This window comes from Heptranchias perlo, chromosome 8, assembly GCF_035084215.1.
Source record: "Heptranchias perlo isolate sHepPer1 chromosome 8, sHepPer1.hap1, whole genome shotgun sequence".
Taxonomy (NCBI): Eukaryota; Metazoa; Chordata; class Chondrichthyes; order Hexanchiformes; family Hexanchidae; genus Heptranchias; species Heptranchias perlo.
In genome coordinates, this window is record NC_090332.1 from 39,993,000 (window position 1) to 40,020,990 (window position 27,991).

At 38.3% G+C, this 27,991-nt stretch overlaps 1 protein-coding gene across 3 annotated transcripts in view; it reads right to left on the reverse strand.

Moving 5' to 3' along the window:
- Nucleotides 1–27,991, reverse strand: part of LOC137324564 (proteasome activator complex subunit 4-like) — a 163,713-nt gene that overhangs the window by 72,567 nt on the left and 63,155 nt on the right. For all 3 annotated transcript variants that reach the window (XM_067988995.1, XM_067988994.1, XM_067988993.1), the window contains 13 exons: nt 24,396–24,661; nt 22,742–22,928; nt 20,662–20,751; nt 17,669–17,733; nt 11,312–11,462; nt 10,487–10,585; nt 9,491–9,560; nt 6,286–6,353; nt 5,572–5,787; nt 5,215–5,372; nt 3,115–3,210; nt 939–994; nt 44–100 (listed from right to left, as the gene is read on the reverse strand). In XM_067988995.1, the coding sequence (XP_067845096.1) occupies nt 44–100; nt 939–994; nt 3,115–3,210; nt 5,215–5,372; nt 5,572–5,787; nt 6,286–6,353; nt 9,491–9,560; nt 10,487–10,585; nt 11,312–11,462; nt 17,669–17,733; nt 20,662–20,751; nt 22,742–22,928; nt 24,396–24,661 (1,579 nt within the window). The remainder of the gene's footprint in view (nt 1–43; nt 101–938; nt 995–3,114; nt 3,211–5,214; nt 5,373–5,571; nt 5,788–6,285; nt 6,354–9,490; nt 9,561–10,486; nt 10,586–11,311; nt 11,463–17,668; nt 17,734–20,661; nt 20,752–22,741; nt 22,929–24,395; nt 24,662–27,991) is intronic.

The following is a 27,991-nucleotide window of genomic DNA, read 5'->3' on the forward strand; positions in this document are numbered from 1 at the left end:
AAGATCAGTTTAAAGTGATGTCATCTTACTTTATGATACTTACGTAGAAGTTTCCTCATGACTTGAGCAATCACTTCCCTGTAGTTTTCTCTTGAAAGATCTAACAAGCAGAAATTAGAGAATAGATCAGAGGCGGAGCCAAGATTTTACACCAGCGGCATAATTGTGGTTTTGTTTACAGTTTCAGAAGCAGGTCTATGGCAGGCACAACAAGCGCTAAGCGGGAATTAAGGTTTTATGTTGGGATGCAATCTGAACATAAAATCAGGAGATGAGATACACTTAGTTTACAAGTGAGACTAGGTTCAAATCCAAATTATACCAGGCTCCTTACACACACATCTCAGCAAATGGGAAGAGGCCCACCCTCTCAGACAAAGAAGGTGTGCGGCAAAGGAGGGAAAAAATAAAAACCTATTTTTGTGCATACAAAGGGGAAAATATTTTAGGCATCCAGGTACATATAACCAGATTTCTACAACTTTATTTCCTACAATATTTAGTTTCATAAGAACTGGTTCTGAAGCCTCTATACTTATGACACTTATCTGCTGCTAATTAATATTGTATAAAATAATTTGAAATAAATCAGTGTATTCCTTTGTGTCTTTATAGTTTTATTTAATGATTTGTGCATAGTGGGTATAATCAGAACTCTCAAGTTACTAGGTTCAATTTCTCCATCATGCAAAATATTTTCCAACAGATTTCACTTTGAGCAGAATTTTAATTTCCTATATATTCACTGTTGCGATGGTCTAATGAAGATCATTTCCATCTCTTCAACTCTGACATCAGAAACACAGAAGTACAATCCTACGCCAGTGTATGCTTCTTAGAGGTTTTATGTGAAGAGTTTCTAAATATGGAATTTACCATGAACAATTTATATTTGGAGTCAGGGAAATAAGACAAAACTAATTTTTTTTACTACATACCATAATTAACACCAGTACAGAGTTTGGTCTCTTCCAAAGACATCAGAGTTGGGGCCCTGCATAAAAATAATTACATAACTCTTAAAAATTACAAAGAGGATGCAGGGTCACATTAAAACTGAATGTTCAATATAAAAATGCATTTTTAAATATGTCAGCATGGAAAATACAGCATAATACCATACTAAAAAAAAAATCAAGTTTTACCACTGTTTGTTCAAGTACACATCATTAAGATGAAGTCATATGAAGAGCCACCTAGTGACATTAAAAAGTATATTCAACATGATTCAGGGACTGGAGATACTTGAATGCTGATTTTCCACATTTCCCATCCCCTCAAATGTACATTTTAAACAGTCATGTTGTCTCTTGCAATACAATATCTCTCCAGATTAAATATTGGGACTGTAACAAACATTTCTGACCATCGAAGAAGCTTATTGAAAAAATTAGGAGAGGCCAATAAACCAAAAACCGAGGCAAGGGTGCCATTTTAAAGTAAAATAAATAATAAAACCAATAAGTAAGGTGCTGAAGCAAAGTTTCTAATGCCTAGGGAAAACAAAGTGTAGGGTGCATGCGGAGGATCGTGGGAAATACCCTAATGACAACGTTTTAATCCATTTAAAGGGACATTACCTCTTGCGCTTTCACACGTTTTGGTAATGTCTCCATATGGAGAATGCTGAAAGGACCGTCCTGGTGGTTAGAGGCAGCCTGAATACAACTTTTGTGCACAGCTCTCTAGATTTTTTTTTTGGAAAGGTTATACAACAGTTTAGTGGCATGCACAAATAAGATTTTGCTCAAAATATGTCAAAAAATCCCAAAATATTCAGCAATGAGTAAAAGGTAAGATTCTTTCATTCACTGTCATTGATGGTTTGTTGTAGCACCTGGTTTCAGGGTTCTTCCATATGCCTTTAATAAAATATGAACAAAAATATTGTTTGATTTCTGTCATTTTACCTGGGTCATTTGCTTATAAAGGTTGCAGTATTTATAATTGTTTGTACACTCACCATATAGGAAGCACAGCAAATAAGAGACTCAATCTTAGGAACATAGGAACAGGAGTAGGCCATTCAGCATCTGCACTTCAACTCCATATCCCCGCCTTTGCTCCATATCCTTTGATACCTTTACCTAACAAAAGTCCATCGATCTCAGTCTTGAAAATTTCAACTGACCGAGCATCTACAGCCTTTTGGGGGGGGAACAGTGTTCCAGATTTCCACTACCCTTTGTGTAAAAAGGTGCTACCTAAATGGCCTAGCTCCAATTTCAAGATTATGTCCCCTTACCAAGAATTTTGAAAGAATTATGCCCAAAACTCTGTTCCCAGGCTGCCTCTAATTACCAGTACTGCTACTTTCAGAATCTTCCCCATGCTGATAGGTTTGCCAGAATAAGTTACAAAAATGTGCAAGAGATGATTTCCCTCTTTGTGCTATATGTGTAATTTTTTTGTTATATGCACATAAAATATGTAGGTGTACAAAATATTAAAATAATTTCAAGAACCAATGGTGTACTAATCTGGGTATTTCATTAAAAGAATTGCTCAAAGTATTCAGTGCACTCCACTTGCCGCAGATGCTAATTATCTGGATAACACTGTGCTCTACTGTCTTTGCTTTCACATTTTCACGCATACTCAAGGTATGCTGAAGCATCGATTGATTTTCTACGATATTGCAGTGAAACATATTCAACCATCTTGAGGCCAAGAAGAAATTACACAGTGTGAGCTCAATGAATAAATCCATGGTTTGGTCTGGACAGAGTAAGCTGATTTTAGCAATGGGTGTTACAATTAGCCTCACATTCCCCAATATAAAGTAGGGAGACTAAGCTGGGCTTCCACTCCTGAATGATATTCAGTTGTCCCCAATAGAAAGGAATGTACATAGACAGCAGATAGTGACAAGATTCAACTGTGATGCCTTCAATAGCCATTTAGCTTCCCGATACATTGTTTTTGCTCACATATTAAGAATTGGCCCTTGGGTAAATTTTCAGAAGGTTGCCAGCACATGTAGAACCATAATCTAGCATAAATCATGAGGAGAGGAGGAGGGAAGGAAATTAAGGGAAAATGGAAAGAGCAAGCAATGGGATTCAAATGTTTTTAAATGAAAGACAATTCATATTAGGCACTAATTTCCCTTACAAGTCACGTACGGGGTCTCCTCCCAGGAAAGGCAACAGGCTCCCTGAGCCCATCAGGCAGTTCTGCACAATACACAAACTCTGGTGTATATCATCTCTGTTGGGAACAAAGAAAATAAAATCTTTTTTCTAGAAGCATATAAATATTCGCCTTAAAAAAATACACCAGTTTGAAACATGCTCTGGCCCATATCTAAGTTTAAGCAAGAAAATATGGTAATCTTTTTATAAATTGCTGTTTTTTTCCCTCCGGGTTCTGAAACATTGTGATTTAAATATTAAGACACACAAGATGCAGGCTTTGCCGGGACTTCTGCCAAGTTAACTGTATGTGTCATAAATAAATGCGTTAAAATGGTATTACAGTAGTTAAATTAATACAATGACTCAGCACAGTTATAACTCCAGCAATTGCTCTCCTGGCAGCATTTTTGAACCAATACAGACAATTGTAAAGTATTGCAAATAAAAGAAAAAAAGACATCAATACATGTACTCCATGACTAGTGTCGAAATAGCTAAGGATGTACTTCAAACAAAGATTATGGGGTCCAAGCGGACTTGATACTCAAATATGTCAAATCACCAAGGAACAACAATCAACAAAACAAACAGAAAGCTAAGCTATATGGCCAATGCAGTGGAGTACAAGTCAGAGGAAGTCATGTTCAAACAGTATAATGCTCTGGTTAGACCACACCTTGAATACTGTGTTCAGTTCTGATCACACACACAAAGGAGATATCAAGCATTGGAGGCAATTCAGAGAAAAGCCATGAAGCTGATCCCTCATGTCAGATGAGGAAAGGCTGGAGAAATTTCGGCCTTTCAACCTTAAAAGTAACGGACTGAAAGATGATCCTGTAGAGGTTTATGAGATAGCAAATGGTATAGAAAAGATAAGCCCATTAAATTTTGTCAAACTAAATTGCAAGAGTCCAATAAGGGGGCACAGGTTCAAATCAGTGAAAGGCAAATTTAGGACTAACCACAGGGTGGCTAGTGGAGGTGAAAACTCAAGTTATTGAAGGAACAATTGGATGCCACAATGGGTATAGGGTTTTTCTGGATGGAGGAATGGGGCGCTCCTCCTAAAAGTGAGGTGAAAATTAATAGTAAAACCAAAATGGGGGAAAAAGGAAATACATTGCAAGCAAAAACCTTTAAAATTATTTAAAATGTATTTATTTTAGTAGAACTGGTTGATATCCATAGCGATTCACAAGTGTGTGCCAAGACCAAGTGGAGTCTTCAGGTGAAGTGGGGATCAAGGGTAGGGACCAGAGTGTGCAGATGCAGGATTTTTAATATTTCTCTGCTGGGAGAAACAAAACTGAGCTGTCACACTGCCACCACCGTCTACAACGTACAATTATAACGTCACAAGTTACATAGGCAGTTTATATTGTATATGTGAACAAAGAATTTATAATGGGAACAGTTGGCACAAAAGTGTGACAAAAACATGACAATAAGTAGCAAGGTTTTGTAGATAGAAAATGCAAGCAGATGCAAAAATTTATATATTTATATAAAGCTAAGAGCAGAAACAAAGTCATTCTTGATATTTGAATTTTTTTTTTAAGTCACTCTAACATTAACATTTGTTTCAGTATGTACGCTGAAATGGTCAGCCCAAAGATAATGCAATTTCCTATGATTAACCAGTAGTCTAAAGGTTACTTATTACCGATAATAACAACATCTTTATTCCAGTCTTGTGCTGAAAACATTGCATCTTCACATGACATCACTTTCAGTTTGCATGGGTTAGAATTCAAGGCAAAGAAGCATTCCCTCCATGTTTGCAGGCTCACTCCCACAACTTTATCCAAATACACAATTCCAATAAGAAACCTAACTAATTAGAATCATTGGATCTTAAATGGACAGACTAGCTCATGGAAGTGATTTACATGCTAACTGCGAAAATGTATTTTGTATATATTATTAAATTGCCAGGATTAGGAGAATAACTTTGACAAAGAATCCTATGAAGTAACCATTAATTTTTCCATTATTTTACAACAGCTACCTCCTCTTTTTTCCTATTCCCTAGTTACTCCCAAAGATTGTCTTTTTCATTAATGGGATAACAAACCTTGACATTTCTATTTCTCCATCAGCACATCGTTGGAGCCTGGACAATTCGGGCTGAAGGAAGTTATCCAACAAGTAGTAAGCAAAACTTATCTCCTCTGCAGAGGCCACATGCCATTGAATTTCTAACTTCCAAAGGTCGCCTGGTCTTCCCCAATCCTAATGACATTTTTTGGGGGAAGGGGAAGAGAGCAGAAAAAAATGCATATAATTTGAATATAATGACTTGGCAAAAGCATTCAAATTGATCAATAATTTGTATTTATATAGCACTTTTAACATGGGAAAAATGTCCCAGGCATAATTAAAAAAGAGATGAATACATCTTTTATCACATTCATTAATAAATAATGTATACCTTAATGGGAAAGTATTCTGTGAAAGCTTTATCAAAACCACCTGGCACACTGCAGTACTCTGTCGGATAGATTAGTGTAGTTGAACGAAGTAGGTGATGTAACAAGTTTCCAGCCAGGGTGTATCCTTGCTTACACTTCAAGTGCAGTGTGCGTTGTAGAATCTTTACAAGTTGATCCTTGTATGGCAGCAGCTTATCACCATCTACGCGTGTTATCTGAAGAAAAATAAATGGTAAGCATTTGCATTAAGCTATGGAAATTTGGAATGAGCACCTGCATCATTTTTCAAACACTTTTTGTTTTAAACTGAAAAGCATTGAGCTAATTTTTGTGCTGTTGACTTTATGTCTCCTTCCATTTTGGTTTCCCTCTTAACCAGAAATCATCAAGTCTTGATATGTTCCTGACATGATAGAACTTCTGGTGATACCAAACTATTGCACGTAACTGGAGTCTGTGTTCAGTTTCTACATTTTCTGAACCAAACATTGCAAATGGGAGATTATAATAAAAGAATCCAGAAAAAAAAATCTGATAGGTGGCTCAGAAACAGATCAAAACAATGTAGAGAAAACAAAAGCATACAAAATATATTTTTTAAAATGCTGCATCGTGGGTGTAAAAGGGGACAATCACCACCATATTCTATTATGTCAATTTCAAACTTTTCACCTGTGCAGGTCATGGTTCATTTTGATCTTTCTGGAGTTTACCTCTGATAACAGCTGGAGATTCCAAAGCAGTTCCTTATCCAACTCCTGCTCCTGTAATACATCATCATCTACAAAGAATGAAAAATAAGCCTGATACATCTTGATACTTTACATTCATTCATGCCAAATAAACAGATTTATAGTTAGTTGGTTAATTATCAATCAAAATTCTTAAGACCGACACAGATGAGGTAGGTCATTCAACCCAACTTAGCTTATCCTTCCAGAAATTTCCCAATCAAGTCATCCAACTGTTTCTTAAATGTTTCTGGGTTTTTTTGTGCCTCTATAACCCTTCCTTAAGTTCCTTATTCTTATTTCCAAGAAGTATTGTAAGAATTCTGGGAATTCCACCTTTTCCCTGAGTGTGTAAGGATTTTGGTCAATGGCCAAAGTTTAAGATAGAAGGATAGGTGAGAGGTCACCAGACGAATCAACTCACACACAGTGGAATGTGGGAGAATTACTGCTTCAGACATGTCTCTGTTTTAATGCAAAACCTACAGCAGGTGGTCAACAATCAGCACTAATTCGAGAGGCAGTCGGCCATTGAGAGGGGAAACTGCTCCAGATATGGTGGGGCCATGCCTCGGTTCTGATGCAAAACAAATCGACACCGAGGACGTGGGATGAAAAGGAAGCCTTGTGTGGCAAGTGCTCGACAATCGGAATGAATTCGTAGAACAATGGCCCATCGAGAGAAGCAATTGCAACATGATGAGAGACCATCAAAGATTCTTAAGGACTTTGTAAGAACTGTTTAAACAGACATGAAGTGCCTCATTTAACGACGAAGACCATTGTAAGAGAAGGGTATATAAGTGGAAGCTCGAAACCCCTCTCTCTCTCTCTTGTTTTGCTCTCTGGTTCTCGCTCTAGCTCTTATCTCTTTTCCAGCTCTCTCTCTCTCTCTCTCCCTCTCCCTTCCTATCAGTTCCTGCTCTTCTCTTTTTTTTTCACCTGAGCTCTCCAGGGAGGAGAGCAGCTTCCAGTGAGAGAACCGGTCAGCAAACCTGCAAGTGCAAAGGATTGGTGAGCCTCAACCATACGTATGTGTGTGATATAGGTGTCTCCAGGGTCCCCACCAACCTCTTAGTTTAGCGGGATAAAGTACTGTAGTGGGTGTGTGTAACTCAATGTACTGTGCAGGACCGCTTTTATCGTTATTTTCTTCGTGTTGACGGTATAATAAAACCAACATTCCAATTCAATTCAAACGCCGAGTTTGTGTGTTCTCTGTGCTAATCGGCTACATGATCCATCACCGGGTGCGTTAGCATAAGTCCCGTTTTCCTGAACCCCCGCTCCGTGACTGGCTGGACCGGGGACCAGATATCTGCACCGATCAATAGGGTGAGAACAACCCCAAAACACCCTACAGTATTACTGCACACCGCATTTCTCTACATTGAGCTGCATCTGACTACCTATCTGTCTAGCCTATCTATGCCCTCTTACTCTTTCACAGTTTACCATACCCTTAAGTTGACGTCATCGGCAAATTTCTATATTGCCTTTTCACTCCCAAGTTCAGATCTTGGATAAATAACAACAGCTCCAATACAGACCGCAATGGAACACCACTCACCACATCTTTCTAGTCTAAGAAACTTCCATTAACCTGTACCTTTTGCTTTCTACCCTCCAACCAACTCTCTGTCATATTTCCCTTAATTCCATGGGCCAAGCTAGATCTTTGCCATAAATCTCTCATGTAATACCTTGTCAAATGCTATTTGAAATCCATATAACCATATCCACTGAATTTCTTTTATCTGTACTTTGATATTTCTTCCAAGCACAACCCTCCGTTTAGAAATCCATGCTGGCAAGCTCTGATTAATTCGGGTCTCATCAACAGTCAAAGTACAATCAAATCTATATGTATGTAAACATGACGTGGTACCACACCTCCCTATTCTGAGACCCACTATTGTAATCTAGATTCACCACTATAGCTTTTAAGGTGGTGATGCTGCCCAGGTTACATGGGAACACGACTTCACAGATCTGGCTGTTGAAGCAAAAAAACTTCATTCATGCACATTAGATGTTACACATGTGCCCAATATGCATGCATCCACCTTTTAATTTTTAAAGCAAGAACACAGCTGATAGTTTATTTTGGTAGCACCTGCTTATTAGACTGCCAACAAAATGCCTCATCAAGCACGTGATGACGTGCTTAAAAAAATGCCAAAAGATTGACCTGGTTGATTTGATGATGCAATGGCCAGAACAATCTTTAAATGAACTCAAAAACTGGTCTGTCAAGTAAATTTTCAGTCAAACAGGCTCCAGTTTTGGACAATGAAGGCCCCATCTTCAGAATGGACAAACTGCCAATTAGAAATCCAACGGTATGTATGAAATCAGGTTTTGGGTAGCCGGAAAGTTGGGTCAGCTGGCTTGGTGCCCTTCCACTATAGAAGTTTATCCTAGTTGCAACACTCACCATTTTCAGCACTGGACATTTAAACCTAAAGGAGTAGGTATGTATTTGTACAGATCAACACACCACAATTTTTACCAATTTGAAAGATCCCAGTGGTACTGGAAAACAGGCAAGTTTAAACATCAAAAAATAAAAGTTACAGGAAAAATTAAAATTAAATATATTTAGAAATAACAATCTAAAAATAAAATAAAAGAGATAATGGGAAATAAAAGGGAAGGCAATATAAGCAGAAATTGTTTTAAAATTTTAGTATAAGGTTGGCATTACAGGAATGACACTGCGCCCTGTATTTAAATACTTTATTACTGCAATTTAAGGATTTCTTCTGACATCACAGTGTGAATTGAAATCTCAAGAAAATGGCCAGACCAACAAGACTGAATTTCCCTGGAGCTACCAGGGATATACCGGTTAATATATTCACTTACTATTGGAATAATGATGGTCAAAGGAATGGAACTGAGGTCATAAATTACCATAGATAATGGCAGATAACTGCACACATCCAAATTGGTCCCTACCCATGAGGAAACTTGGACCATTTATAGAACTGAACACAAGCCGAATTTTGGGCCAAATTGAACTACAATTTGCACTGTAAATGTGTGCGGCAAATCTTTATCAGACTCCGTTCTTCTTACTACAAATTTGTTATGAGTAACTTCTGAACACTCCAAATTAAATGGTTAATTTCACGATTACTGCGTGATTAGTGTAATCAACTTATATTGAAATTACAATGCTTACTGGTGGTTAGTTGAGCTATAACATTGCAGCAGTGTGGCACAAAACGCTTCAGAGCGGTTGCTGGACGACACTAGAAACAAAACAAGGAAACAAATGGTAAATTCAGAGAATATCAACATATAGGCGTTTTTACTTTACAAAAGTGCAGCCGATGGCAAACATGCAGTGCTTCTCCCAGCAGTTGTATTTGTAAATGTAAATGACTCAACCTTGTTCCAATAGTTGCAGATGCATTTAGTAAACTGCCATCAATCTTTCAAAAGTAAAAGCTCAGAGACTGAATGCTTCATTTGTAGCAACTAGAATAACAGAACTTTCGACTTCTAGCAAATCTTCCTCAGATTATTCCAGTTTTTCAAAAAAAATGTTTGGGCATTTAACCAATTACCAATTGGGATAGGATGAATGGCCTTCCAGATCTCCCATGGCATAACATACAGTAAGTGATACAATATGGTCTTTTCGAAGGAAATGAAAGTAGATCAGATGCAGCATTCATTGCCGTAGGTGAAATCATGTGGCGTATTTTCGAAGAAGTGGGCCAGAAGCACTCTAACAAAGTGGGGCAAGAATTTAACGGCAGCCTTGAGCCGGGACAACACCACAGACAGCGCAGGAAAATGAGCTGAGTCAGCGGCTGAGCTGGATAGCCAGAGGCTAATCCTGGATAACAATGCAGATCTGCGGTGGGGATGGGAAGGTGTGGGGGGGAGAAAAAGTCATTTTTTCCTGGTAATGGATATTATTTGTAATATATTTAAAACACATCAAGGCAGGATGGTTAATTAATTAAAAAACTATGCAGGTGCACTAATAGATTCAGGTTTCAGTTGTTCAATCATTATGTGTTTTGATGACTATTCAAAAATTGTTGTGCAGTGTAGAGATTTTTTTTTAAAAAGCATGTTGCAATAAACAAATGTTATCACAATTTAAGAAAGGTTAATTCAGATTTGCAGCTGTGGGTCGATTACAACAATCCTAGAAGTTTCAAACCTTAGAAGCTGCCCGGCACATGTCTGCCACCATCCTGCCAGCAACACGGGTCTCAAAAATATTTGTTGTAGCAAAGTTAAACACCTTCTCCAAAGCAACCTAAAATTAGAATGGATAAACAGATTATCAGAACATATTACATAGTACTTTTGCTAAAATAAATTCTCCTTTTTAATTATTTGCTTTTCCCCAGAAAATAAACCGTAAAAAAAATCTAGTACGGTTATATTTCAGTCATTTTTATTGATTGGCACAGAAAATGCTCACTCTCAGGGCATCACACATTGGAACATTACATTTACAGTTAATCAAAGCTAATGGCCATAAAATACTAGAATTATTTTGATAGCAATCTGGACATTTATAAAACCTCCAAATACTTGTCACCTGGGCCAACAAAGCAGGAGATTTACATGAGACCAGCTACAAATAAATACTCAAACTAGCTCATTTTTTTTTTTGCTAATTACAAAGCACATTCAGGCAGCACTAAAATTTGCTGAATCAGGAGATCAATTTTATTCAGGCCAAGAGGGCCTTATAATGTCTACAGTGTGCACTTAAGATTTTTGAAACAAGTGGAACGAACTTGTATTTCTGCAAGAAACCTGGAATCTAGACTGCAACTGTTAATTTTTGCAATCAATATCATTCCTAACCAGATATTTAGTTACTGCTCCTGCCTGATGCAATCTCCCATATTTACATCAGCAGGAAAAACAGAGCTCCAGGTAAAAAGCACAAACATTTTAGAAACCATACTGTAATCTTTTCTTCCAGTAAATTTACAGATAACCAACTAGATACTAATAGTAATCCATATACCAGAAAGATTTCTTTGGAGCATTGTGTGAGAATGGTACTGAAAGTTGAAGAGAGTCCCAGTTCCACCAAGCTTTCCACATGAGTCATCTTCTCAGTTTCTGTCTCCTCTCTTGTTTGTTCCAGTGTGCTAATTTCAATCAGAGCAAAACACCTAAGCCCAAACAAACCACAATGTAAACACACTGAAGTATGCAGATATTCAACTCACTCTCTACATTTGAGAAAAGGACTCCTTTCATTAATCTCTCCAACAGAAAAATAGTTAAACCACATCTTAATTGAATAGGACTTTCATATAGATGAGATGGAAGCCATAGATGTGCTACGAGCTAGGAAAAAATAAATTGTGAGGAATAGGTGGTATTTATCCCAAAGTGCTGATCGACAAGGAAGGTGATTTGAAAGGCAATGATCATCATTATGAGGGAGTCACTGGATACTGGAAAGGTACCAGTAGATTGAAAAGACACTAATGTCTTTTCAATCTATATTCAAAAAGAGGGACAAAAGGCAATTACATACCCATTTGTCTTATTTTCATTCCATGCAAAATAATGGAATAAATCAGGAATAAACTTGATTGTCTATACAATCAACACAATTTCAGAAGGGGGAAGGATCCTGTCTAAGCAGCCTCCAACTTTTTTCAATAAGTGACAACCCAATTGGACTGGGGTATGCCCTACGACAAGGTTGACCTAGGCTTCCAAAAGGCATTTGACAACGTTCTACACGAAAAGCGACCAGTTAGACACAAAACTGTAAGGGTTCAAATGATAAGAAATTGGCTGGACAGTAGTAAACAATCAGCACTCATTAGAGGAGCTATGTCAGAGTTGGGGAAGCACTGAGTGGGGTGCCCTGGGCCCAATGATGGGACCACTATTGTTTCTAATTTACATAAATGATGGATTCAGAAACTCAATGGCCCAAAATTTGCTTTAAAAAAATGGCGTGTGAACAACATACGCCGTTATTAACGTGCAAATCGGCCAGCAACTCGTGGCGAGGAAGAGATACCATGTGAATTGCAACTCGCCATGAGCTTCGCGAGAACGGCATCTGGCCCTTAGCCGCCCCACGATTTTCATAAAGTTGTTGCATTTGCACATTAATTGCCCATTAAACTCACCACAAAAAGTTAAATCTAGTAATTAACAGTGCAAGTACCCTTTTAACAATGTGATAATTGTTAATGACTGTCAATCAATGTCCCTTGCCCAGAAAGTGAATAATTAAAAGTGTGGAGTTTCATTCCTTCAGGTTGTGAACTGTTGTTGCAGATTTAAAAAAATGTCAAATTTAAAATTTTTATTTCTTACTTTTCCTTTGTCTCCTTTTTTCTCTCTCTTAATCCAATCTTTTCCCTCTCTCTTTTTCTTGTTCTACACATGATTCGACATTGAACTCACCCACTCTAATTCACCCTCTTTCTCAGTCCTTCCTCTGTTTATTTCTCAATCCTTTAATCTCATTGTTTAAGGAGATAACGCTGTTTGTCCCATTGCTTACCAAGATCCTAAATGCCCCGTTGCCCTTGCCGCACCAATATCAGCTTAAACTTCCAGCAACTTTGTGAGCAAAAAATGTTAAAACCTAAACATGCAAGAACAAGTTTAACTGATGGGGCTTGCCCCGAGATGCCCTTCTGCAGCAAAATCTAGGCCAATGTAAAGTAGTCAGATTCTCAGAGGATACCAAACTACAGCAGTGGAATTGGAGAAGGCAGTTTAAAGATTACAGAATGAATTGGATAAAATATCTGTGGGCAGAACAATAGTAAATTAAATTAAATAGGAACAGGAGTAGGCCATTCAGTTCCTCAAGCCTATTCTACTATTCTATTAGATCATGACTGATCTTTACCTCAACTCAATTTACCCATCTTTGATACATATCCCTTGATACCCATAACTAACAAAAAAATCTGTTGATCTCAGTCTTATAAATTTCAATTGACCAAGCATCCTTTGCCTTTTTGGAGAAGAGTATTCCAGATTTCCACTACCCTTTGTGTGAAAAAGTGATTCCTTTTTATTCCTGAATGCCCTAGCCCTAATTTTAAGATCATGCCCCGATGTTCTGAATTCCCCTACAAGAGGAAATAATTTCTCTGATTCTACCATATCAAGTCCTTTTATCATTCTAAACATCTTGATTAGATCACCCCGAAGCCTTCTAATCTCAAGGGAATACAAGTTTATGCAAACGGTCCTCACCCATTAACCCCTTAAGACCTGGTATCAGTCTGGTGAATCTGTGCTGTACCCCTACGGCCAATATATCTCTCGAGGTGCAATGCCCAAAACTGAACACACTACTCCAGTGGGGTCTGACCACAGCTCTGTACAACTGAGGCATAACTTCCTCCTCTCTATATTCCAACCCGCTTGAGATAAAGGCCCACTTTCCATTAGTCTTTTTGTACCTATGCACTAGCTTTTAGTCATTTATATACATGGACACCTAAATCTTTTTGCTTCTCCGCTGCTCTCAGTCTCACACCATTAAGAAAATATTCCAATTTGTCTTTCTCAGATCCAAATAGGATTAAAAGCAAAATACCACGGATGCTGGAAATCTGAAATAAAAACAGAAAATGCTGGAAATACTCAGCAAATCATGCAGCCTCTGTGGAGGAAGAACCAGAGTTAACATTTCAGGTCGATGACCCATTCAAATAGGATTACCTAGCAATTCCGCACATTGAACTCCAACTGCCAAAGTTTTGCCCACTCACTTAATCTGTCCATGTCCCTTTGTAACTTCCTGCTCCCATCAATGCTTCCTAACTTGGTGGCATCTGTAAACTTAGATATACAACTCTATTTCTTCATTCAAGTCATTGATAAATACGGTGAAAAGCTGAGGCCTCAGTACGGAACCTTGGGGAACATCACTGATCACATCCCGCCTATCAGAGAACCTTCCCTTTATCCGTATTCTGGCTGCTTTCTCCTAACCAATTACCAACCCATGTCACAGGGTTACCTCTAATTCCGTGTATTTTCATTGTTGATAATCTCTTGTGCTGAACCACGTCAAATCCCTTCTGAAAACCCATATAGACAACATCCATAAACACTTCCCTATTCACCATGCCAGTGACTTCCTCAAAAAATTCGACGACATTAGTCACACATGACCCACCTGTCTCAAATCCATACTGGCTCTCTTTAATCAGCTGATACTTGTCCAATTGCTAAGTCACTCGTGTCCCTCATGACAAATTCTAATAACTTCCCCACAAATTACGTTACCTAGTTTCATTATCCCCCTTCTTTAAATAATGGAGTGATATTGGCAATTTTCCAATCCCCATATGCACAATTCCTAAATCTAGAAAGCATTTATACACATCCGTGCATTTTAAAAGAAGTTAGGGAAGAGATAGCAGAGGCACTATTATATAAAAATTCATTGCAAAAGGGAATAATGCCAGAGGATTGGCAGACAGATATTGGGATTCCTATATTTAAAAGGGGAGATAGAACCAGTCCAGGGAACTATAGACCAATTAGCTTAACGTCGGTGGTAGGGAAGATAACGGAATCCTTACTCAAAGATATAACAGAAAAACATCTAGAAACCGAAAATATAAAATAGACAGCATGGATTTCAAAAGAGAAAGTCATGCTTGATCAACCTTACTGAATTCATTGAAGAAATAACAGAAATGGTAGACAAGGGTAATGCAGTAGATGTAATATATTTGGATATTCAAAAGGCCTTCAATAAGGTACCGCATAGTAGACTCATGACTAAGATCAGAGCATATGGAGTCAGGGGACAAGTAGCAGAATGGATAGCAAGCTGGCTACAAAACAGACAGTAAGGGTTAAAGGTAGTTACTCAGACTGGCAAAAGGTGGGAGGTGGTGTTCCACAAGGATCGGTGTCAGGACGGCTGTTGTTCACCATTTATAATAAACGATTTGGACCCAGGAATCAGAAATACAATTTCAAAATTAGCGGACAACACCAAATTTGGGGGGAGGAGAGAGTACAGTTAATACAGAGGAGGACTGCGACAAAATACAGGAAGACATTAATAAACTTGCAGAATGGGCGTGTAATTGGCAAATGAATTTCAATATAGATAAGTGGGAGGTATTACATTTTGGTAGGAAGAATAAACGGGTCACCTACTGCTTGGATAATAAGAGTCTAAATGGGGTAGAGGAGCAGAGGGATCTGGGGGTACAAATACACAAAGCACTAAAAGTAGTGACGCAGGTTAATAAGGCCACAAAAAAGCAAACCAAGCACTGGGGTTCATTTCTAAAGGGATAGAATTGAAAAGCAGAGAAGTTATGGTAAACTCATATAGAACCTTGGTTAGACCACACTTGGAGTACTGTGAACAGTTCTGGTCTCCATATTATAAAAAGGGTTTAGAGGCAGTGGAGATGATGCAATGGATGATAATGGAACTGAGAGGTTATACCTATCAGGAAAGATTGAGTTGGCTGGGGTTCTTTTCTCTAGAAAGGACAAGACTGAGGGGCAATTTGATAGAGGTCTTTAAGATTACGAAAGGGTTTGATAGAGTAGATGTAGAGATGTTTCCACTTGCGGGGGGAGACCAGAACTAGGGGCCATGAATATAAGATAGTCACTAATAAATCCAATAGGGAATTCAGGAGAAACTTCTTTACCCAGAGAGTGATTAGAACATGGAACTTGCTACCACAAGGAGTAGTTGAGGCGACTAGCATAGATGCATTTAAGGGGAAATCTAGATAAACACATGAGGGAGAAAGGAATCAAAGGATGTGCTGATAGGGTTAGAATGATATAGGGAGGGAGGAGGTTTGTGTGGAGCATAAACACCGGCATGGACCTGTTGGGCTAAATAGAATGTACAGCACAGAAACAGGCTATGTAATTGGAAAATTATGACTAATGCAAATTCCTCACCTATTTCTTTTAATACACTAGGGTGGAAACCATCTGGCCCTGGAAATTCCTCTATCTTAAATCCCATTATTTTCACCAATACCACTTTTTACTTAAATTAAATCTAATAAGTTCTTCCCCTTAACTTATTTTTTTTAGTTTCCCTTGTATAAATCCCTGAGTCTTTTGTCCTCTTTCTCCACTTGGTAAACAGATACAAAGTACTCATTAAACATTTGCCATTTCCTTATTGTTCATTATAGTCGCACGACTTTCCCCTTTACCACTCTCTGGGGGTGAAATTTAACTTAGGCAGTGACACAGATCGGGCGGTAGCGGATCAGCCGCCTGTTATACACCTGCCCAATTTTCCATTCCAATGACTTCAATGGAAGTCTATCAACTATCTAATTTAAATAATTTTCAACTGCCACTTAAATGTCCCACAAGAATTACATTATTAAGTTAATTTGAAGCACAATTCAGTCTTTCCAAGAGCAATAAAATAGGGTTCTTAATAACTTTTATATTTTTGACAATTGCTGTGCAAATTATAGTTTCTCATTTTCTAAACTGAAGAAATGCATGAATGAGGATCACGGATCTGGGGTTATTCCATTACTTTTGGAAAAAAAGTTGGTCAGCAAGAATGACCATCCAAGTCACCACAATGTCTGAAATATTAAGGTGCACTGTAGGGAATGTTTACACTTGTTGTCTTTAGTAATCAATATATGATTTCACGTCTGAAAAGTTTATTTTCTTGAAAACGAAGTTTAAAGTGCACTTTCTTTCTGTCCCACACACTGTAACTGGTTATGGGTATATTGGTCCATGAAAGCAGCAAGGAAACATCCACACAGTTATCACCCTTTTAAAAATATATAGATGGTGTATAGTTGTGATGCGGTGCATGCTCAAATAGTCTGAGCTATTCACCATCTGAGCTCATGTGTGAAAAATGGCCATCTGGGAAAGGTGTCAGAAGGTTACTAGCAGCCACAGAACTACACCCAAGCATGAGTTGATGACTTTCCTTTGTGGGTAGGAGCCACTTGGATAAGAAGGTGCCATTTGGCCCATCAAACCCGCTCCTCCCAAGAGCGTCTACAATATAACTTAGTCTATATCCCACTTTATTTGTCTCCCAAGGCAAAATTTCAGAATTGCAAATCTAAAAATCTCCATAATTCAATATTGTTTTCTGAAGATCCATTTCCATGATGCCAGAAACAGGAACAAATGTAGTTCACGGATTACTCGATTATCTGTGTTGACATTTATAACCTTCAATCTCATTCCTAAACAGATATTTATCAGCTTTTTATAAAGGAATTAATAAACATGGCATTAACTTTTTTTTTCATACAAATCTGATTACAAATGGTTTCTTTAACATCCAAGGTCTATGAATCTGCAATTAGAATGATCAGAAAATAAGTGAACCCTTAAAATATACCTGTCCATAAACAGAAGAACAAAATCTTCAAATTCTGCTGTGGCTGAGCAAAGTTCCCGCTCTACCTAAAACAGAAAACGACACCAATGTTATTACAGTTAAGAACATTAATAAACAACAACAACAACTTGCATTTATATAGCACCTTTAACAGAGTAAAATGTCCCAAGGTGCTTCACAGGGGCGGTATTAAACAAAATTTGACACCAAGCTACATAAGGAGGTATTGGGACAGGTGACCAAAAGCTTGGTCAAAGAGGTAGGTTTTAAGGAGCGTCTTAAAGGAAGAGAGAGAGGTAGAGAGGTGGAGAGGTTTAGGGAGGGAATTGCAGAGCTTAGGGCTTAGGCAGCTGAAAGTACGGCCGCCAACGGTGGAGTGATTAAAATCAGGGCTGCGCAAGAGGCAGGAACTGGAGGAGCACAGAGATCTGGGAGGGTTGTAGGGCTGGAGGAGGTTACAGTGATAGGGAGGGGTGAGATCATGGGGAGATTTGAAAACAAGGATGAGAATTTTAAAATCAAGTCATTCCTGGACCGGAAGCCAATGTAGATCAGCGAGCACAGGAGTGATGGGAGAACAGGACTTGGCGCGAGTGAGGATAAAGTCAAAATATTTTTATGTGCACAGTTAAATCTCCTCTAGAGTAACTGATCCACTTCTTAAAAGCAGCAATTAGAATTATGATCTTAATGTGAATAAAAGTTTTTAAAAATTTCCCTCAACTTGTCCACTAATTTTCTCCCCATTCTCATGTGAAAGAAAAAAAAGGAAGAGGTTGATACTTGCTGGGCTACAGTTTCATAGGAACTGGACACATAAGTATCTCATTCAAGAGTGCACTCTCCATGTGTGAGTGTAGATAGGGAGTCTCAGCAGGCTATTTGATTGTAAGAGGCGTCACAACCAAATCCAATCCCACCTTCACCTGACGGAAGCGTGCACACAAACCACCTCACTGACTTCACTTCTTCCACCCCCTTGACCTAAGCTCCCCGCCCCACTGCTACCCTGACTTAGCCCAACAAACTGTTGGCTCCTCCAGTCCTGCAGTACAAAAGCAGGTTTCCAGCTATGAGCAGGAATTGGCTTTAAGTTGCTTAATTGTTTTCATTATACTTTATTGTAGAAACAAAGATAGAACTTGTATTTATCTAACGCTTTTCATGTCCTCAGAACTACCCAAAGTACTTCATTGACTGTGAAGTACTTTTAAAGCGTTCACTGTTGTAACATAAGGAAATGAAATGTCCAATTTACACACAGCAAGATCCCACATCAGCAATGAGATAAATGACCAGATAATTTTCTTTAGTGGTGTTGACCAGGACAGCAATTCACAAAAACAACAAGCAATTTAAAGCTTGTTCCCAGTCATGTCTGGAAACTAGCTTTTGCAGTGAGAAGGCAAAATTTCCTAAACCTGCAATATGTGGTTGGATTTCCCAAGACTTTGGGGAAGCCTTTATTCTTAAAAGTAGAAACAGCACTTATAGTATAAGCACTATTTGAGCTTTAAGTAACAGTCTTCCCCAGCAAAGTTGTAGGGAAATCCTTTCCCAATTTTAAAAAACCTTCTGGGGGAGGAAAGGATATAAACAGAACTCATTCTGCAGCTTTCCTCCTTCCAGCTCCAACCTCTACTGATCCCAACTCCCAACCATGCCTTTTCCACCTGCTCCCCATCAATCCCCTGACAAAACCTGCCCATCATTGTGTCATTAACTATAATCCAGGAACTAGCCTCTAATTCTTTACGGCTGTATTTATGCTACAACTCTAACATCAGTGTTTTCCTACCATCTTTCTTGGGTCCTGAACTTCAAAAAAGTAAAAAAATGAAATTCATTACATAGCTAAAAAAATAACTTATCATTCAAGTTCACAGATTTGCAATTTCCACAAAAATGTAGGCATAAATCACATAATTTTTACACAAAAATACCCCTAACAGTCTCATATTACTTTGCAATGAAATAGCAATTTCAATTATTCAAATCACCATAAATCAGAAGCCCTGATATTATGTTACATTGTATAGCATGAAACAATGTATCATGTGATTCAACATGAAAAAGGACATGGGAGATCAGTTATATTTATTATATGACCATAACCTGGAGGTCATCTGATTCATACGGCACCAGGAACCAACATGAGAAAATTAGCAGAATAAACGAGATGTAACTGGTTTTACCTCATTTGATTCAACATCTCTCCTAATAGAACTCTGTTGAATCAGTTCAACTTACATATGTCCCCTGATGGAACTCTGCTGAATTATTTGACTATTAGTAGGCTCATTTTTACATAAACTCATTGGCTTTTTTTAAAAAAAGTTAAAAAGCAGATAGTAAGGGCAGAAGGTTAGCATACCATCAACACATTGTTCTTTTAAATTTATACTCCTGGGAAGGCTCCAAAAGCAAAAAGAAAAAGTATGCTATTTGCACATCTTAACCAAGTGTTTGCTAGTAAAAGAGAACTTGTATTTATATAGTGCCTTTCATGATCTCAGGAGGTCAGGACATCCCAAAGCTATGCTAAATACTAGAGCTGCATTAATAGGGAGAATAGCTAAATTCAGCAATCCCCTGATTTCAAAATCAAGTGAAAAAATTAACACTGCACAGTTTTCTTACTGGCTATCTTCTTACACTCTTCATGATATTGTAAAATTAAATGTTATTTCAGGCCAGTGTTTGACTCAGTGCTGAGGTGTTGCATTATCATATATTTCAGAATAAAATAAACTTTTGAAAAAGATAAATTTAAATGTTTACAGGAAAAAAACCAAGGGACAAAGCACTAGGTGGGTAGCTCTTTCAAAGAGCCAGTGCAAGCATAATGGCCAGCTTTTGTGCTGTAAAAGTTTATATTCTTGCATAAAGCTTGTAAGGTAATATATGATATTACATCTCGAGTTTTTCTTAAAGTTTTAACTTGTTTTTAAGGAAACAAAAGCTTGCTGCTGACACATATTAAATGAATTTACCTCAGAGAGATCATTTCTCTCTTGCAAAACAGATGAACAGTCCACCAAAGGCACAAGAGTAGAAAACGTGGCTATAAACTGGAATGTGATCTGTATGGAAATAAAATAGTTTTAAAAAAGCATGAGTTGAATAAAAAATTGATTTAAACCAGAAATACTGTTATCGATACATATTTATATTACTTATGATTATTTCTCAAAGCAAAGGCAGCTCTGATGTCTACAAACCCCCACCCCTTAGATTGATTGGGCTATTTTTCTTCTGCCATTTTGGAGAACACAGTTGGAAAAATAAAATAACCACTAATAGCCATAAATGACAAGATAATGACTTTTTCAGCTGTGCTAGCACAATTGCTTCAGTGCTATTACTTCACTTCTGGACTAAAATTCATCAAAACCCAACCACAGCTTAATTCAATTTCTTCACTAATAAACCTTTTATACACCCACTGCCATAAGTTAAATACCTGTAATCTTTAGCAACATTTTAATTTCTAATTTCAAGTAACGACAACAGAATAATACAATCACTTCTATTGCATTCAAACTTGTCCTCCGGTACACAAAGTTGATTGGACAAAAAGTTCATATTTACAACTGACAAAGGAGGCACATGGATCTGATTTTGAACAGTTTAAAAGTAGATATTTGTTTTTTCTGTTAATCACTGGAATTATGCTTGTGATACTAATATTGCATTGTCATTATTGAAATTTGTTCTTACTAACAAAACAAGAAATGCAATGGGGTGAAAATCACAACAATTATACAGAGCAGTGACAACTTGATTAAAAACAATGATTTCTGCAACTAACACCTAAACTGAGAGGTAAACCAGTACTAAAGGTTGGAGATTCAGTAGCACAACAGGTTAGTTATCCTTTGGCACTCAAGTTTGATTCCAGCCTAAACTAATGGGATGAAAAATTCCTTTTTTAAAAAAAAAACCAGCTGCAAGGGTCCAACATGAAAGTGAGAAACAGCGTTCCATTCCCCAGCACTCATTTCTCACTTAGATGTGCAAAAGGATTCAGGGAAAAAGCAAATGCTAGTCATATAAAAAATATATACATACGTAGAAGGATCTAAACAATCTCTCCCAAACTGACAAGTATGAAAGAAAATTATTCCTCTCTTTAAAGTGGAACATTTTTTTTTAAAAAAGCACTCCACACAGAAATAATAGTCCACTCAAGGAGCGCCTGCTTCCTGACAACCATATGCTTTGGATTTGTTAATTTACAAAAGCAGCCTATTGGAACCAACAACCTCACGCCTGCCACCAATTAAATTCAACATATGTAAACAGTCTTTTTGGTTGGAAATGCAAACCCTGGCCCTTGAATGCAATTCAAAAGACTAAAGGGCTTAAAAGTTCATTAGCATCCAAAATCCCTTTCCCCTTCTGAAGGTGCTGACTCATGGATGCAGTTCCATGGGTGCTGGTCATCCAAGTCGCCCAAGTCGCCATTCTTTATGTTTGAATTTAGGCAATGAGTATGGGAAGGATCACAGAAAGCCCAATCCACTCCTCAATGCACCTCCACAAAGATGCACCTACCAGCCAGCGTCACTGAATAGCAATCAGAAGTGGGACTGATTCTTTCCCTCATCAGCCCAAAAAACAGAAAATTCTAATGGCATACTGCATCGCCAGCCAGTAGCATGGATTCCTAGCATCAGTTATCTCTAGATTGTGTCTCAGGCCATCCAAATTCTCTATCCCTATTGTTTTAAATGGAGCTGTTCTGGGAGGAACGTGATCTTTTTCCATTATATAAAAGGGAAATACTTTGATCAAAAGAGTACTCCTCCTCTCTTTCCTCTATAAGTATTGAATACCAATGTAGCTTCATTTTGTCATAAAGTTGTATGATAGCAAGAAATGGAAACAATTCATTCATTTTGCATTTCTAAAATAAAATGTATAATGTCCAATTGTAATAGAAAAATTACTTTTAATGATTTTATAATCTAGATTTTACTAAAATTTAAGAATAAAACCATCTTTGAAAATAGTTTAATTTCAGCTCCACATATGTCCATTCACACATCTAAGAATGTATTACTACTATACCATGCACTTGCTGAAATCATTTGGGTCCACACCAGGTAGAGCTCTCATTAATAGAGGTAGCATGTGCGTGGGGCCTTCAGGGAACCATTTCCCTCCAGAGACCAGACTGCGAGCAACTCCTATCACACAGCTTAGGGTCGCTGTAAGTTGATGTGGTTCTGTCAAAGTCTGTAACGCAGGATATGTTCTAAAGATCAAGAAATAAACAGAGCAGAGGTTATATTTAAAAGCTGGATATCAAAAATGTGAAACTAAATTTTATGTGACTATATTATATGATAATACAAAGAAAACGAGTTAGACTATCGCAACTAAAGATATCAAATGATGACAAATTCCACCCTCTGTCTCTCTATTTTTCATGATGTGGAGATGTCAAGATTTAGGGCTCATCCACTTTTTCAGGACACAGAAGGTGGCCGAACGTCCTGTAGGCCTCCATCAATACTAGCCTGCAACTGGTCAATGTAATTGTCTAAAGGCACTGTTATAAGTTTGGGTCTTGCTTTAGATATTCTCCTGGTACAGAAGAGATAGTCACTTCTGTAATGAGGCATCTTGCACTTAGTGTGCCCCGTATTGCCCAATATGTAACTATACAATAGCATGACCCAGGGCGTAACAATAGTACACCTTTATTATCTGAACTGGATAATCATGTCTTTTACATGTGCCCCCATGTGCACCTTTGCAATGTTTTTAAAAGGCAGACTAAAAAACACTTGATAAACTGAGGCCAGGTACAACATATTAAAGTGCTTTATTTCGACGCAAGTGAACATACAGAGTAACAATTACGATCGGACTCACTTAATTCAATCAGTACAACTTGTCTTGGTGTAATAATATAAAATAATGAATATGCTACGCTTCCACCAGTGGGTTATCTTTCTTGACTTAAATAAAATAAAATAACGTACAACTATCCTCCCACATTCTAACCTCTTGAACTTGGCGAAAGCTTGCCCCTCAGCTTTCTGCATTAAAACTTGACTGCCAATGAAAGTTTCTGTCTCTGTTTTTATCTCCATGTTCACAATCAGAGATGAGGACTTATGCCAGACAACCGCAGCCAAACACCTGGGACTAGGGACCTCTCAACACAATGGGGGTGAAATGTTCATCAATTACTGGGACAGACTAACAAATTGTTCATTGAAGTTCTTTCCCCAAAGACTGAAAACAATGTCCAGCCCATGAGCATTTTAAAACCTGTGAGAATGCACTATCAGTAACTCTTTTACAAATCCTTTCAGTGGAAAAAATCCTGAAACATAGTGAGCAGCAAGGGTTAAGTGGCTAGTTCCTTGTTTTGCTTCCTTGCAGTAAAAACACCTCACTGGTTCTTTCTTTACTTCCCAGCTAATACTGAGAACTCATTGCCTGGAGAGATCATAAAACACAACCCTGTTTTGTACCATCTGTAGCACATTGAAGTGCTGCACAATTTGGCTGTTTTAAAAGCAAATAATTTAAACAAATTTTAAAATGAATTCTATTTAAGATATATTCTAAGCAGTTTTAAGTCAATATAAACCATTATTTTCAAAAATCACTAACAATTGCACCAAGCCACTGACTTCCACGTATGTTATGCGAGTAATGAAGTCAACTATTGCCATCATAAAACAAAAAGTCCTTATTTATGTCTTACTTTTCAAGTACTGGTGGGATGACAAGCTCTGGACGCATCAGAGCAAGGTTTTGAAGGGCTTGAGCAGCCTCCAGGCTGCCAGTCTTACTGAACATAGCAAGCACTACAGGCTGTTTGATGCTTTCAACAAAATCCGTAACGTCCTGGTCAGTCAGTTTGTGGCTGTCCGGTATGATGTTCAGCCAGGTTGTCTTTTTGTACCGTTCTCTGTGCAGTCTTCGCACAACACTAGCAGGCAACCTTTGTAGCAACTTCATCAGTTTCATCTGTTTAAAAAAAATCAATTACTGATCCATTAATTGAGGGGAGGGAAAGAGGAAGGAAAATGCAAGTGAATGATGAAGAATTATGACAAAACAGTTTTAATTTTAAAAAATATACCCAAGCCAGTCAAATGCAACTCTTGGTAGGATATCCAAAAAGTTGAATTGGCAAAATCCAGAGATGACCATAGCCTGGAGCTAGAAACATTCTTTTTTGTGCAAAGGGTTAAGATATGGAATGCATTAAGTAGCTACTGAACCCAAATCAATCACAACACATAAAAAGGGAATTATATAAACACATAAATATTAAAAGGGTATAAGGGAAAACATAGGGAAATATGAAGGTGGAATTGATAACACTGAGATGGAGCTTGCACTAACACAGGCATAATGGGCTAAATGACCTCCTGCCGTGCTGAAAACTCTTATGACTTTATTTATGATCCTGGTATCCAAAGCTAAACATCGGAGAGATTAAGTGCAACTTCCTACCTGGGATTTAGTTGCTAACAAAAACATATGGAACATTGACAATGTTAAAAATATGGAGGAGAAAAAAACCCCAAGTATCAGGGAATGCTGAAACATCAGTACTAGTGAACTAGTGCATCTAAACAATGGTTTTCAAACTTTTCACTGTGGGGACCCCCTGCAAACACTGTTACACTCCTAAGGATTCCCTATCTGAACTTTGGAAAGGCAGTATCAACTAGGCAAAGGAAAATAGTATACAACAACAGAAACAACATCAAGTCAACAAACACAGAAAAATACAGAAATCTGATGATCTTTGGAAACCCTGTGAAATTTCCTTGCAGTCTAAGATGAGTTTGGAGAGCATTTGCAGAAATGCATGGAGCATGGTAAATAAGTTTGGTGAGCTGCAAGTATAAGTTGCCACATGGGACTATGATATAGTGGCAATAACAGAGACCTGGCTCAAAGAAGGGGAGGATTAGGAACTAATATTCCTGGCTACAAGGTATTCAGGAAAGATAGGGAAGGAAAGAAAAGGGGGGGGTGGCGGGTGGCAGTATTGATCAAAGAAACTTTAAAACACTGGAAACAGATGATGTAGTTAAGGGCTCAAAGACAGAATCTATTTCGTTAAAATTAAGGAACAATAAAGGAGCTATTACGCCTCGTAATACGTATACGGGTATATACTATAGGCCAAAGAGTGGGAAGGAAGAGAAAAGAAAGATGTAAGAATTATAGAGTAGTGATAATGGGGGACTTCAATTATCCCAATATAGACTGGGATAGTAACAATGTAAAGGACAATGAAATGTGTACAAGAGAACTTTCTTGATTAGGTGTTTCCAGCCCAACGAGGAAGGAAGCAGTGGTGGATTTAGTTCTGGAGAATGAAGTGGGGCAAGCAGAGCATGTTTCAGTGGGGGAGCATTTCGGGTACAGTGATCATAATATTATTAGGTTTGGAATAGTTATGGAACAAGACAAGGAACAATCAAGCGTAAAAATACTTAATTGGAGGAGGGCTAATTTCAGTGAGTTAAAAAGGGATCTTGCCCAGATGGATTGGAATCAGAACTTTTTTTTCAGCAAAACAGTAATTGAACAATGAAAGGCCTTCAGGGAGGAGATGGTTCGGGTACAGAGTAGACACATTACCACGAAGGGGAAAGGAAGGGCATCCAAAGCTAGAGCTCCCTGGATGACTAAAGATAGAGATTAAAATGTAACAGAATCGTAGCAAGGTTACAGCATGGAAGGCGGCCATTCGGCCCATTGAGTCTGCACTGGCTATATGCAAGAGCAATCCACCAATCCCACTCCACCGCCCTTTCCCCATAGCCCTACAAATTTATTCCTTTCAAGTACATATCCAGTTCCCTTTTGAAGGCCATGATTGAACCTGCCTCTACCACTCCCACAGGCAGTGCATTCCAGATCCTAACCACTCGCTGTGTAAAAGAAGTGTTTTCTCATGTCACCATTGGTTTTTTTGCCAATCACCGTAAATCTATGACCTCTGGTCCTTGACCCTACCGCCAACGGGAACAGTTTCTCTCTATCGACTCTGTCTAGACCCTTCATGATTTTGAATACTTCTATCAAATCTCCACGCAACCGTCTCTGTTCCCAGGAGAACAACCCCTGCTTCTCCAGTCTATCCACGTAACTAAAGTCCCTCATCCCTGGAATCATTCAAGTAAATCTCTTCTGCATCCTTTCCAAGGCCTTCACATCCTTCCTGAAGTGCGGTGCCCAGGACTGGACACAATACTCCAGTTGTGGACGAACCAGTGTTTTATAAAGATTCATCATGACTTCCATACTTTTGTCCTTTATGCTTCTATTTATAAAGCCCAGGATCCCGTATGCTTTTTCAGCCACTTTCTCAACCTGCCCTGTCACCTTCAACAATTTGTGCACAAAAAACCCCCAGATCTCTCTGTTCCTATACCCCTTTTAGAGTTGTGCCCTCTAGTTTATATTGCCTCTCCTCATTTTTCCTACTGAAATGCATAACTTCACATTTTTATGCGTTAAATTTCATCTGCCACATGTCCACCCATGCCACTAGCCCGTCAACATCACTATCCTCCTCACTGTTTACTACACTTCTAAGTTTTGTGTCATCTGCAAATTTGGAAATTGTGCCCTGTGCACCCAAGTCCAAGTAATTAACATATATCAAGAAAAGCAGTGGTCCCAGCATTGTCCGCTGGGGAACACCACTGCACACCTCCCTCCAGTCCGAAAAACAACCGTTCACCATTACTCTCTGTTTCCTGTCACTTAGCCAATTCTGTATCCATGTTGCTACTGCCCCCTTTATTCCATGGGCCACTTTATCAAATGCCTTTTGAAAGTCCATATACACCACATCAACTGCATAGTCCTCATCTACCCTCTCCGTTACCTCATCAAAAAACTCTATCATGTTAGTTAAACATGATTTGCCTTAACAAATCCATGCTGGATTTCCCTAATCAATTCACCCTTGTCCAAGTGACTGTTAATTCTGTCCCGGATTGTCATTTCTAAATGTTTCCCCACCACCGAGGTTAAACTGACTGGCCTGTAGATGCTGGGTTTATCCTTACACCCTTTTTTGAACAAGGGTGTGACATTTGCAATTCTCCAGTCCTCTGGCACCACCCCCGTATCTACGGATATTTGGAAGATTATGGCCAGTACCTCCGCAATTTCCACCCTTACTTCCCTCAGCAACCTAGGATGCATCCCATCCGAACTTATCTACTTTAAGTACAGCTAGCTTTTCAAGTACCTCTTCTTTATCAATTTTTAGCCCATCCAGTATCTCAACTATATCTTCCTTTACTGAGACTGTGGCATCAT